This window comes from Charadrius vociferus, unplaced genomic scaffold, assembly GCF_000708025.1.
Source record: "Charadrius vociferus isolate BGI_N301 unplaced genomic scaffold, ASM70802v2 scaffold1020, whole genome shotgun sequence".
NCBI classification, from domain to species: domain Eukaryota; kingdom Metazoa; phylum Chordata; class Aves; order Charadriiformes; family Charadriidae; genus Charadrius; species Charadrius vociferus.
The window spans coordinates 453,753-466,697 of record NW_009646502.1 but is presented as its reverse complement, the minus strand read 5'-3'; the positions used below and the strand labels follow the sequence as shown (position 1 = coordinate 466,697).

The following is a 12,945-nucleotide window of genomic DNA, read 5'->3' as shown; positions in this document are numbered from 1 at the left end:
TGAGCCGAGCCCCGAGTCCCCGCGGGGCAGGAGACGGAGGTGGCGAGGCCACCCCCCTTTTCCCCCTGCCCTGCGGCACGTCCCCGACACCCCTGTCACCCAACTTTTGTCATCAGGCTTCAGCCCTCGGTCCTGGGACGTTTTCCAGTAGCAGCATCCCCCTCTCTGGAGGTATAACCGGGGTGTCTCATCACCGCCTCTCTGATGAAACAAGTGGGCTGAGTTCCCTCGAAGGCGTTTTGTCTGGTGGTGGCACTTCTATGAGGCTCTGTGTCTGTTCACGTGTGTCACCCACCACCCCGGGGGGGCACCGGGGATGTGCCCACTGGGCTGGAGCTGGCTCGGGCGGTGGTGTGCTGCCCGTCTGCCTGGGCTTTGAGGGGAGTGATGCAGGGCTGGACCACGCGTGGGGGGCCAGAGCCGCACACCCCCTATCCCATGCTTCCCCCCGCAGCTGTGCTGCTGTTCCATCTGCCTGCACTTAGGACCTGGAGGAAGCGCCTGGCACTGGCGGAGAAGGATCATGTGATGGTGGTGTCCACGTCCCCCTTCGTCCCCCATCCCGGGCCTGTCGAGCGTCCAGTGAGGATGGGGCTGCCAGCTCTCGCCCTGCTGCTGGCGGTGGAGCTCCTGCACACTCAGGTCAGCAAGCACGGGTGGAAAGTTTGGGAGAAGCATGTCGTGCTGAGCTGTCAAGGATCCGGTGGGATGGTTCCGGGATCTGCCTTGCTTTCCTTCCGCATGTCCCTGTTTTTCCTGCTATGGCTCCCTTCTCCTGCAGCCCATGTCTCACCCCGATGTCCTGCTTGAGCTCCCAGCTCCCTGCCTGCCCTCCTGGCACTCATCCCCCAAAATGCCATCAGCTCAGCTGCAGGGTGTTTGATTAGCAGTGTGGGGGGGGATCAGGTGATGTAAATGGCTGCCCTGCTTGTCCCTCCCACCCTCCCGGGACAGCGTGATACCTGCTTCCTTCCTGCACTGAGGATGGAGAGGGTCCCCCCAGGAACCAGCCCCCGTCAGTCCCTGTCCCAGGGAGTGTGGGAGGAGGTGGCTGGGCTTGGGGAGGGTCTGTAGCCCCCCAGTGCTGCCTCTCTCCCGCAGGCCTCCCCTCCGGCACGCTCCTTCCAGCTAGATTACGAGGAGGATTGTTTCCGTAAGGATGGTGCCCCTTTCCGCTACATCTCGGGCAGCATCCACTACGCCCGCATCCCGCGCCCCGCCTGGAGGGACCGGCTCCTCAAGATGTACATGAGCGGGCTCAGCGCCGTGCAGGTGTAAGTGTCGGGGACAGCCCTCATGGCACACAGAGCACAGCCACTGCGGCCCCTCGGGATCTCTGAGGTCCCCGGAGTAGGGAGAGAGGCAAGTGTGTTGTCCCATCACAGGGGAGAGGGGACCAGCCCTTGCACTGGGCTGACTGGGACGCACAGGACGCCCCTGCCAGACACAAGCACGAACCTGGGCTAGTCCTAGGCAAACCCCAGTTGCCATCCTCAGCCCAGGCTGGAGACCAGTTCCCAGGAGCAGAGGGACCAGCCTGCAGTGACGGTTCCCACTCGTGCTGGGGTGCCCTTAGCCCCTGCGTGCTGATCTCCCCTCTCACCCCAGTTACATCCCCTGGAACTACCACGAGCCGCTGCCGGGGGTTTATGATTTTGCTGGGGACCGGGATGTGGAAGCCTTCCTGGCCCTGACAGCCGAGCTGGGACTTCTGGTGATCCTGCGGCCGGGACCCTACATCTGTGCAGAGTGGGAGATGGTGAGTCTCAGCCCCACCCCCCCCACCCCCCGCTCAGCATGGAGGGGTGATGAGTGGCCTGGGAAGGGCACAGTGGGGCTGGCGCTTCTGGCTGGCACGCTGACCCTGGTGCCATGCCAGCCCTACCTGGGTTGCTGCCTCACAGGGCACGTGCCACTCTGGCACCGAGCTGGTGCCATTGCGCTGGCCGGATTTCGGCTGTGTGACAGCCCGGGCCGCTGCACGGTTCCTCTGGCTCCCTCTCTGCTGTGCTCGTTTCTCCAGGGTGGGCTGCCCGCCTGGTTGCTGTGGAAACCAGACATCGTTCTGCGCTCCTCCGACCCCGGTGAGCCTCGGCACGGGGCTCTGGCCACCATGTCCTTACAACCTGGTGCCAGCCCCGGCATGCCAGTGTCTTTCCATGCACCTGCCAGCCCCGCTGCGTGGTCTCTCTCATCCTCTTCTCCATCTTTTGGGAGCGCTGTAGTTTGTTCTCCGCCTCTGCTTCCTCATCACACTCGGCATTGCCCCATCTCCTCCATCCTCTTCCTGGCAGGGCTGGCTGTGGGTGGGCTGGGGTGGATGCTGCGGCCAGGCTGAGCTGTCCTCCCTCTCCCCAGCCTACCTGGCAGCTGTGGACTCCTGGCTCCATGTCCTGCTACCCAAGATCAAGCCACGGCTCTACCAGAATGGGGGCAACATTATCAGCGTGCAGGTAGGGTGCTGTGGGACTCAGCTTCCTGCCCTGCTCTGGGTCATCTTTGGACGTGCCCCAAAAAGTCACCTGTACCTGCTACACCGTGCCTTCATCTGGCACAGCTCTTAGATAAATCCCTCATGACCTCTGGACCTGGGTTTAAATCCAAGGGCTGGGACTCTGGGGTACCTGCCACCGCTCTGCTTGTGGTTTGTGGGATGCTGACAGAGCTGGAGGTCATAGCGGGGCTGGAAGGTCAGTCTCGGGACGCACCTGGGGGCTGTCACGATGTCTAATGATGTCGGGAGGGAAGAGGGGAACTGGTGCTCATCCCAGTGTGTGGTGGGACCTGGCTGCAGCCCTGCCATGTGCACGCTGGCTGCCGACCCCTGCCCGGCTCGCAGGTGGAGAACGAATATGGGAGCTACTACGCCTGCGACTATGAGTACCTGCGGCACCTTCTGGGCTCCTTCCGGGCACTGCTGGGGACCGAAGTGCTGCTCTTCACCACTGACGGCACGCGGGCGGAGGAGCTGCGCTGCGGCACGCTGCAGGGGCTCTACGCCACCATCGACTTCGGGCCAGGTACCCCTATGGGGGAGGAGGAGAGGGGATGGAGATCCCAGCTCCATCCTGCTCCAACCTCCCTGCCGCCACCTCTGCAGGCTCCAACGTGACAGAGGCGTTTGGTGCCCAGCGCCGTGTCGAGCCAAAGGGGCCTCTGGTGAGTTTGGCATGGCGGGAGGGGGGAATGACCTGTGATGGCTTTGGGGAGGCAGAGGGGCTGGGGGGTGACAAGGCAAAAAGGGGTGCTGGAGCCAGGCTGCAGGTGAGCAGGGGGGATGTGGCTGACAGAGGAGTGCCAGGAGCTCCATCTCCACCCAGGTGACACTCCGAGTGTCACTTTTTCCCCCAGGTGAACTCTGAGTACTACACGGGCTGGCTGGACTACTGGGGGGAGGCTCACGCCAGCACCAGCTCAACACAGGTGGCCCGGGGGCTGGAGGACATGCTGCAGCTGGGAGCCAGCGTCAACATGCAAGTAGTGAGCTGGAAGGGGGCACAGCCTTTGGAGGGGGCGGGGGGAGCAATGCCCTCCTATCCGCCAGCATTGGAGTGGGCATCACCGCTCCCCTTCGTCCCCCGGGGCTTGGGCAGGGGGAGGCAGGCAGAGCTGGGACTGCGGGGACAGCACCCAGCAAAGCCCCCAGCAGGTTTGTGGGGATGCTGACGGAGCTCTCTGGGGTGTCCCGTAGGTACATGTTCCATGGGGGAACAAACTTCGCCTATTGGAGTGGTGAGTAGGGCCCTGTCCTAGGGAGCGGGGGCACACTGCGGGGCTGGGGGGCTTCCCGTGGCCATCTCTCAGGAGCCTGCTTCAGGCTCCTGTTCTGTCCCATGGGGCAGGCTGACACATACCCAAGAGACCCTGAACCCAAGCTTGACCCTCCCTGGGGACTCCAGGGGTTCCCAGTTCTGGGTCATACCCCCCCATTGCAGCCAGCCTGGGGCTGGGTTCCATGCCCTGGGCTCTGCAAGAGCCCTTTCCTCCAGCTCCCATCATTTCCCCGGCCAGGTGCTGACTTCAAGGACCAGTACAAACCAGTAACCACCAGCTACGACTATGATGCTCCCCTCTCGGAGGCGGGAGACCCCACCGAGAAGCTGTTTGCCATCCGCACCGTCATCAGCAAGGTGCTGAGCCTGGCAGGAGGAGGGGGACAGTACTGGGCACCCCTGCCTGTGCCAGGGAAGAGGGGGGACAGAGGGAGCTGGCAGGGCAGGGGACATCTCCCTGCATGGTCCAGGAGGCAGCTGACAGTTTGCTGTTCAGTTCCAGCCCCTGCCAGTCGGTCCGATGCCACCTGCCACCCCCAAGTACGCCTATGGCTGGGTGGCCCTGCAGAAGGTGAGTGCCTGCCCTGTGGGCTGTGCTGTCCCTGCCTGTCCCTGCCCGGCTGCCCTTGCCACATCCCTTTCTCTTTGCAGTATGCCGACCTCTTGGATGTCTTGGATGTGCTGTGCCCCTCTGGCCCCATCCAGAGCCAGTTTCCCCTCACCTTTGAGGCCATAAAGCAGGTGAGGGGGTGGGTGCAGTGGGGGACGCTGGGGGAGACGCTTGTCTGCCCTGTCCTGGCTTTGGGGTGGAGGAGCAGAGCTCATCTCCAGCCCCGTTTCCTTTTTTGTGCTGCTCTGTTGTGTCCCACAGGCCCATGGCTTTGTGCTGTACCGCACACAGCTGCCCCGGGATGTTCTGGACCCAGCCACACTGGGTGCTCCTCCCCACAGCATCTGTGACCGCGGCTATGTGATGCTGCAGCAGGTGAGGCTGCGGGAGCACATCCATCCCTGGCCCAGAGCTCGGGGAGGGCTGTGGGACCTGCCAGCAGCAGGGCTGTGCCATGCCAGGGTCTCGGGGAGACAGCCGGGGTGCTGAGAGCCACACCAAGCCCTTGTGGCGTAGCCCTCTGGCTGGAATTTGCCCCTTTTGGGGGCAGGGGGCAGCCCTGGGCCAGCTCGGTGTGGGGGTAGGCAGTGGGGTGCTACGCTGGTAGGCTGCCGGCAGCGTTTGGGGCAGTGGGATCCGGGCACAGGGTTGCAGCGCTGACCCTGTGGCTGCAGGAGTACCAGGGGACACTGGAACGGGATGAGCAGACAACGCTGCGTGTGATGGGCAAGGCTGGGGACACTCTGGATGTGCTCCTGGAGAACATGGGCAGGATCAGCTTTGGGGCAAACGTCAGTGACTTCAAGGTGAGGGGAGAGGGCCCTGGTGTTCCCGAGAGGGTGGCCAAACACCCCCTCTCCTGCCACCCATGACAGACCCCAGCCACGGCAGAGCGACCTGGTTAATCTCGCACCATCCCCTGGCAAAGCTGCCAGGACCAGGATCCGGCTGCGAGACCGGCACCCCTCTCTCCCATTTACACTGCCATGGCAGTGCAGTGCCTCAGAGGGGATCCCATCCCACCTTCACTGCTGCCAGGGGGACGTGACCTGGGGAAGCCAAGCATGCTCCTGCCCGTGGCAGACCCTGCTGCCTCATTTTCCCTTCTGCTCCATCTCAGGGCTTGCTCGGGAACCTCTCCTTGGACTCCATCACTCTCAGCAACTGGCTCATCTACCCGCTGGCCATAGATACTGCCATCCAGCAGGGCTGGCCCCACACTGCCCTGCCAAAATCAAGCAGCAGGGGCAGAGCAGGGCCAGCCTTCTACACTGGGACCTTTGAGACCCCTGGCAGCGCCTGGGACACCTTCGTGAAGTTCCCAGGTTGGAGTAAGGTAAGGTAGTGCGTAGCCAGGAGAAGGGGTGAAGGTGGAGAGGGGCAGAGCTTAGTCCCGTCTCCATTTTCCAGGGCCAGCTGTGGATAAATGGCTTCAACCTGGGCCGGTACTGGCCCTGTCGCGGACCCCAGCAGACCCTCTTTGTGCCCGGCTCAGTGCTGCATGTCGGCCGCCCCAACAACATCACAGTGCTGGAGCTGGAGGGTGCACCTCCTGCCCCCTCCCTGCTTTTTCTCGACCAACCCCTTTTCAACAGGACCCTCAGCGGTAGCACTGAGGCCACAGAATAAATGCAGAGCTACTGGGCACCAGCATCACTTCTTGCTGGGAGGTGGTAGGGGGATGGTAAAGCACAGGGGTTGCAGGGCCCCAGGAAAGGAGCCAGGATATCCAGAGCCAGGCAGGGTCTGCGCTAAACAGAAAGAGACTCAGAATTGATCTTGTTTTGCACGTTAATCCCAAATAGTTCCAGTGCTCGTGCTGACATCCCCACATCAGGGCACCTCTTTATTGACAATGCAGACAGAGGAGGTAGTTCCTAACATGATATGGCTGAAACACCAATGGTATCCAGGAGAGGAGAGGGCAAAGCACAGCCCAGAGGATGCCCACAGGCACGGCTGCAGGTGGCTCAGGGCTGCAGGGTCTGGATATGTCAGGATCTGTCCCACCGCCATGGGCAGCAGCCTATGAGGTAGCCATGAGAAAAGGCAGCAGCAAGACACCCCAAGCTACAGCTGAGCCACAGAGCAATCCCAACTCCTCACACTACTATATAGGGACCTCCCAGTTGTAATGGCCTCCAGAGTCACCACACAGAGTGACGTTCTTGCCCTGAGCCTTGCCAGAGTTGCTCCTGAGAATGACATCTCGGTCCCTCCGACCAGCGCTGCTCCACAGGCTCTCCCTTGCTGCAGAGCCAGTCGATCCTTGGACAGGTGGCAGCAATCCCCAGCCTTACGTCTGGCTGGCTCGGGCCCGGTGGTGGGTTTGCAGGCAGGCCGTGGAGCAGAAGGAGAAGTCGAGGTAATGGAAAGGGATCCGGCCCAGCAGGGACTCTCCACAATGCCAGCAGCGGCTGCAGGAAAGAGAAGAGGTAGCCCTGAGCGTAGGAGACACTTGCAAGAGGGTTAGAGGAGCAGAGCGGATTCGTTGCCTGGGCTGTGACATGAGACAGCAGCAGTATGAGGCTCCTGTGGTCCTACAGGGCTCACCCAGCAGCCTGGCCAGGATGTGCTCCCAGGAGCTCCACGGGGTGATGCGCTTCGAGGCAGGCAGAACATGGGGAGTTTGGCCCCACAGGGGGTTAAAAAGCCCCTGCCCACATCAGCACGTGCAGGGCTGGTTGCCCACAAGCCTGTAGGGCTGCATAAAGAAGGGACATGGGATGCAGGGCGAGGGGCACAGGAGTAGCTGGGGGATTGGCTTGCCATAGATCTGGCTCCAAGTGGACCAAGTTGTCCTTTCCGAAGTATTTCAGGGGGGCAGGGGAAGAGAGAGAGAAAGCTTTTAGACAGGCACTGCTGGGAATCGAGTGGACAGGAATAGCTTTAGACTGGAAATGAGAACTGGAGCAAGAAGGGCAGGGAACAGCTGAGCTGACACGGGAGAGCGCTTCTGCGGAGCTGTGCTGCAGGGGCTGTTACCTGATGTTGGTAAGAGTTGTGCCGGTGTCCTGCAGCTGCACAGCCAGCCTCCGCTCGGCAGCCAGGGCCCTCTGGGGAGCAGAGAGACAGCTCAGCCCCCCCCAGCCCCTGGGAGCTGCTGTGCCCAGAGTCCACCGCACTGGCACTGCCCCAGCTAGGCTGGATCCCCTTCCCCATGCACGGCCTCACCTTCTCCCTATCGGACAGGGCTGCGAATCGCTGCTTTTCTCCCTGCTCCTGCTCCCAGCGTTGCTGCTCCTCCCGCTTCGCCTGTTCCCGCTGCTTCCGCTGGGCTTTCTGTGCCCGCTTCTTCTCCAGCTTCTTGGCCTCCATCTCCTGCGTGAGGGGCCCTGGCACCTGGGGGCAGAAGGCAATAAGCATCTCCCACTGAGCCAGGGGCAACAGCATAGACAGGCAAAAGGCACTTTGCTCTTGGGGTCCCCCACCCCCCCAGAAGGTGAGGGCAGAGGGCAGGCACCCACCTTGGCACGGCTGTAGTCATACTTGTCTGGATGGTCCACCATGAACTTGCGGAAGGCGTTACGGGTCAGTTTGTCAGCAGACACACAGTAGGGGGTCCTCTCCTGCCTGTCTCTGTGAGACAAGGAAGACCAGCTCACCCTGCCATCTTACTGCCTGTGTCCCACTGGGCTGTGAGCCCCGTGTCCCCACAGAGATGTGCTACGGGTACTGCAAGCCAGGGTATCGCAGCCAAGGAGGGAAAAGTTGCTTATCCCTACATCAGAATCCCCCAAATCCTCCCTTTGTGCATCTCAAATGCCCTGGCAAAGCGTGGTCTCATCCCTACCCTCTGAACTGCCTACCAATAAACCTGGGAGCACTTTGGGGCAGTGCCCGCCTGCCGCTCTGCCAGACCAGGCAGGCAGAGAGAACAGTGATTCAGCTTTTAGGTCTCCTGTAACAAACCCAGACATCCCAGCTGGTAGAGACCAACCCCGGCTGTCCCAGGACAAGGCTGGCACCAGTCTCCTGTGGCTGAGACAGGAAGGAGTCGCTGGGGTCCCACAGCGGGGTTGCGCTTGTCAATTGCTGGGTGCCCTGTGGCCGTACCTGAGGGCAGGGGCAGCTCCTGCCTCCAGCAGCAGGCACACAGCCTCAGCCTTCCCTGCCCGTGCTGCCACGTGAAGCAGGGTGCAGCCGTGCTCGTCCACAGGCTGGTTGAGCAGGGAGTGGGTCATATCCAGGGGCTGCGTGCCCTCCCCATCCTTGCTGTTCCCCGGCAGGCCTCCGCTCTCTGGCATACCCAGGAGGTGCCGCAGCGTCCCCACATCCCCCGTTTTGCAGGCGGTGAACAGGGCATTGCGGAGCTGGGTCTGCAGGTCTCCTATGAGGGAAGAACAGGAGGGGAGTCTGATGGCTCCCTGGTCTGGTGCTCTGGTCTGACTAGGAAACACATACAGCGCAGTTAAAGCATCGTCCTGGTAGCTGGATTTGGGCACTGCAGGATCTCCAGCACCTTCAGAGTCCATGATAATGTGCCATGGCGTTGCTGGGCACTGTTGGCAGCAGCCAAGCCCTCTCCCGAGATAAGGCCCACTCCAATGCCCCCCAAAACACCTGGCTTAGCCAGTGCTGCCTGCCCCCCGTGTCAGAGCTACCACTCCAAACACACAGCTTGTTCGAAGGCATGTGGCTGCACTACAGCCACCCCACACCCAGCTGCTCTGGGCACATGACTGACAACATGCTCTTCGCCCCACTGCAAAGCCACCAGCAAATGGGGCAGACATCCACCCAGACCAGCTCCTGGCCTCACTTACCTCCATCGTCCCAGGGAAGGGGGTCACCTTCAGCCTCCCCCTCCGTCACCAGCTCCAGGCCAGGCTGCCCATCCTGAGTACGATGGCATCCTGTCTCTTCGGCACAAGGCCCTGCACAGGGAGCACACGGTGAGGAAGAGGGCCAGGGCCAGCCTGCAGCGCAGCCACGGTGGTCCCTTCCCCAGTGCCTTCCTACACTGCTCCAGTCAGTTCTTCCCCCTCACCTTTCTCCACCTTCTTGTCCCTCTTCTTCCTCCTTTTGCGGTTTCGCTTGGGCATCACTTCAAACTCCCGGAGGTCCAAGGTCCCCAGTGTCACTTCCACAGTCTCCAGCTCCCCTGCAGGGCTTTCCTCCTCTTCTTCCTCCTCCTCCTCTGGGACTGAGGGGGGTGATAAAACACGGGCTGAGGCCCCACATACAGCACAAATCACTTGCGGTTCTCAGCCAACCACACCCTGCCCTTCTCCTGCACAGCACGAGGCCACACTCTGCAGAACCCTGCTGTGGTGCCAGGCCCTGTCACAAGGCTGCAAATCTGGTCCCGTGCCCTAATACCAGACCACTCTGCTTGCTCAGAGTCACATCTCCCTCCATGGCTCAACTCACCACTTGCGTCCTCCTGTGGGGGATCCATCTCTGCTTTCTGCTGCCTCTTGTGCCAGGCTTTCTGGGGGGATCCAGTGATGTCCTCCAGTGGTGTGTCCTTCCCTGGGCAGCAAGGGTTCTCCTGTCATTGCCTGGGAACAGGGAGCACCCCATGTCTCCAGGGATTGAGGGTTGGAGAGCTAGCACCTCCACCCCAAAAGGGCAGCACGCCCTAATGCAAAAGGGACCACATCACCCCACCTGCTCTGACCCACAAACACCAGGGCTGGTCTGACCTACCATACACCAGCAGGCTGGCCAGCGTGGTGTGGACTCGCAGCACCTCTCGCAGGGTGGCCCTGCGGGTGCTGAGGGGGATGTGGCAGATGCGAGGGTCACCCCGGCTGAGGGGTGGGTTCCTGCCACCGAAGAGCAGCGCACGGTTATGACGAGGGGCCCGGAGGAAGATGCGTTGAGCTTCATTCAGGTGCTGTGCCCAGGCTGCCAGCAGGTCCTGAATATCCTGGGAAGGAAAGGGAGGCACTATGGGATCCCAAGCACACTGTGTGGGCACAGGTAGCTCTGGAGCAGGGACAAACCCAGGATGGAGCAGCCTCAACTGGGCCCTGACCCCTGCCAGAGCTCACATCCCACCCATGCCCTCCAGCAGCAGTGTGGTACCACCTCATGGAGCCAGCCATGACCATGTCTCCCTGCTGAGAGCCCAGTACTGTGGTGTGTCCTCACCTTGAGCAGCGCGGCCTCATTGTAACGCCGCAAAGAAGCTCCGGCTGACCTGGGTGCCGATCCTGGGGTCTGAGCATCCCGTAGGCCCTGGGATGTGCCCCGCCGGGCTCGCACCGTGTAGCGGTGGAAGGTCTTGTGCTCCTGCACCTGGGGGCTGCAAAGAGGAGCAGGCATGAGCAACAGGGCACCATGTATGGAGACGAGGTGAGCTGATGTTCCTAGGACCCTGGAGGACTTGTGGCTTGCCCCTGGGGCCCGGAAGATTAATAATCCTCTTGCAGCGCAACTGGGCTTAGCCAACTCTCAAAGACTAGGAGCTGTGGGTGCCCAGGGTGTGGTAAGCACTGTGATGGAAGAGTAGGCAGGGGATGGCCATCCAATGCCTAGCCCCATTTGACCATGCCCGGAGGGACAACCCCCAGCTCTGTCCCCCCATACTCACCCCCGGAACACAGCTCCTGCGAAATGCCCGCCGCCCATCATCAGCACAACCCAACACGTGTTCGCATCGAGGCTCTGCAGTGATGCTGTCAGCTCCACTGGCTCCTCGATGCCACCCTGAGACACAGACAACCTTGCTAGCACCCCTGGTGTCACCTTGTAACCTCTTGCTGTCCCCCAGGACAGAGACCAGCCCTCTGCTGGCCCCTGAAGCAGGTTTCTGAGAGCATTCAAGAACTAAAATAACAGGCCACCAGCAAGCCCGGGGCTCTGACCTGGCACTAGAGACAACCCTTCCCATATTGGGACGTGGAGGGACTGTCAGACAGATGTCTACACCCCAGTGCCATCCACTTCCTCTGGGGTCCCTCTCCCGACAAGCTGGGCTGTGACTTGCCTTCCTGGTGCACAGCACGCAGCGGTAGGCAGAGATGAGCTGGCCCTTCGCATTGCGGAGCAGCACCTTGTGGGAGCGGGGGACCGGGGGGGTCGCGGGGCTGTCACTGGCAGGGTGCAGTAACTCCGACTCACTGCTTGTATCAGAGCTCTCCGAATCAGACCCTGAGATGCTGGAAACATCACCTGCAAGAGAAAGAAAATTAAGCAGTGGAGCAGGGCAAAGATTAACCAAAGGCCTCCTCAAAACTTTGCAGGTGACTCCAAGGGCTAGCCCACAACCCCAAAGTGTCCTGTCCAATACCCTACATATCACAAGGGGGCTGGGAAGCTAGAGGTTTGGGGGTCTGGACCCCCAGGTATGCCTAGGCAGGGGCTCAGGTAGCACACCCCTTTCTCTCCGTAACAAGTCAGCAGGGCTCAGGAGTAGTGCTGGATCCCCAGAAGACCCTACAGGGGCAGAATAAAGGGACCCTGAGCTCGCAGAGGTAGCCAGGGGCTTCATCCCTGCACAGAACAGCCCTATCGAGCCACTGAGAGCCTCTGGACTCTGTTGGAGGCAGCCCTGTTCCTCACCTGCACGGGTCTTCTCCTCAAACACTTCTACCGGCAGTGTCCGGCGCCCCAGGAGTCGCTGCTTCAGGTTGAAGCGATGCCAGTCGAGACGGTAGTGCTCAGTCTGTGGAGGAAAGAGGTATGAGCCAGCAAGGTCTTGGTGGCCCAGGGAAACCTCCACCACCAAAGGCCCTGAGGTGACAGACTCCAAGGGCTAAACAGATGCCAGGACCCTGCAGTGATCCTGACGGGAAGATGGGTACATTAAGGAGTTAGCCATGTAACAGTTAACCTGAACAGGAGCAGACCTGTGCTGCAGGTACCATTTACCTCCAGTAAATAACATTTTAAGTGATAATGCGCAGGGTCTGAGTGCCAGATCCCAAAAGGACATGGGCAGTGGAGCTCCAGGAAGCAGCCAGCACCGGGCTGCATCGTGCTGGGGTTAAGCCTCCGCAGCAGGGCTGTGCCAGTTCCACTCACCTGCTCCTCCCGGCTGCCGAACACCTGCCCGCAGGTCGAGCAGCACATCCGCTCCGGCACCTCGGGGACCCCATGGGGCTTCTCCTCACTGCTGGTGGGTGCAGGTTTCTCTGGAAAAAGAAAGAAGGCCTGTGCACAGGCAGCTCCCCAGGCTGCACCGCAAGGAGCAGGGCCTCCTGAGTCTCTTCTCAGCCACCCAAACAGCCCTGTGGCTGTAAGAAGAGCTTCGGGGACCTTGGGGTGACACTGAGAAAAGCCCATTTACCCACCCACCAGGCAACTTCTCCAGCTAACCTCCAGGGCAATCACCCAAGCTGTGTTGGGGACAGAGCTCCTTCTTTGTGGCTTGGGGCTGGGGGACATGAGCTTGGCCAAATAACCCCCCGCAGCCCCCCGTGGAGCCCCACGTACCGTGGCTCACAGGCGCTGGCTCGGTGGCCCACAAATCCGCAGCAACTCCGGTGACGAGGGTCAGCCCGTGCAGGAGGACGGGGTCCTGGGCGGCCTCGAAAACCGACCTGCTCTCCGGGACCGGCATCGCTCCTGCTCCCAGCGGAAGGGACAGCGTCTGAGCGACGAGCCTAGTCC

The 12,945-nt window shown here is 61.4% G+C and overlaps 2 protein-coding genes across 2 annotated transcripts; one reads left to right on the top strand and one right to left on the bottom strand.

Annotated features, from left to right (window-relative positions):
• Positions 1 to 528: 528 nt before the first annotated feature.
• Positions 529 to 6,012, top strand: GLB1L (galactosidase, beta 1-like). Its single transcript, XM_009883854.1, has 16 exons — positions 529 to 642; positions 1,102 to 1,274; positions 1,609 to 1,759; positions 2,024 to 2,084; positions 2,359 to 2,453; positions 2,840 to 3,020; positions 3,101 to 3,159; positions 3,352 to 3,473; positions 3,692 to 3,732; positions 4,012 to 4,130; positions 4,270 to 4,344; positions 4,425 to 4,514; positions 4,645 to 4,758; positions 5,058 to 5,189; positions 5,504 to 5,719; positions 5,794 to 6,012. The coding sequence occupies exons 1-16, from the start codon at positions 529 to 531 to the stop codon at positions 6,010 to 6,012; spliced, it is 1,962 nt and encodes a 653-aa protein (XP_009882156.1).
• Positions 6,013 to 6,679: 667 nt separating this feature from the next.
• Positions 6,680 to 12,895, bottom strand: ANKZF1 (ankyrin repeat and zinc finger domain containing 1). The gene is made up of 15 exons (XM_009884097.1): positions 12,769 to 12,895; positions 12,358 to 12,467; positions 11,896 to 11,998; positions 11,321 to 11,505; positions 10,925 to 11,040; positions 10,483 to 10,636; positions 10,036 to 10,258; positions 9,760 to 9,858; positions 9,374 to 9,553; positions 9,150 to 9,260; positions 8,440 to 8,713; positions 7,851 to 7,962; positions 7,558 to 7,725; positions 7,369 to 7,439; positions 6,680 to 6,800 (listed from the first exon to the last, which is right to left on the bottom strand). The coding sequence occupies exons 1-15, from the start codon at positions 12,893 to 12,895 to the stop codon at positions 6,680 to 6,682; spliced, it is 2,154 nt and encodes a 717-aa protein (XP_009882399.1).
• Between the last annotated feature and the right edge of the window lie 50 nt (positions 12,896 to 12,945).

Coding starts and splice junctions, on each gene's coding strand:
- ANKZF1 (XM_009884097.1), bottom strand. CDS start 12,895: ATGCCGGTCCCGGAGAGCAGGTCGGTTTTCGAGGCCGCCCAGGACCCC. Junction 11,506..11,895: donor TGAGGAGAAGACCCGTGCAG/GTGAGGAACAGG, acceptor TTTCTCTTGCAG/GTGATGTTTCCAGCATCTCA. Junction 7,963..8,439: donor GGAGCTGCCCCTGCCCTCAG/GTACGGCCACAG, acceptor CTTGTCTCACAG/AGACAGGCAGGAGAGGACCC.
- GLB1L (XM_009883854.1), top strand. CDS start 529: ATGGTGGTGTCCACGTCCCCCTTCGTCCCCCATCCCGGGCCTGTCGAG. Junction 643..1,101: donor TGGAGCTCCTGCACACTCAG/GTCAGCAAGCAC, acceptor TCTCTCCCGCAG/GCCTCCCCTCCGGCACGCTC. Junction 2,085..2,358: donor TCTGCGCTCCTCCGACCCCG/GTGAGCCTCGGC, acceptor CCCTCTCCCCAG/CCTACCTGGCAGCTGTGGAC.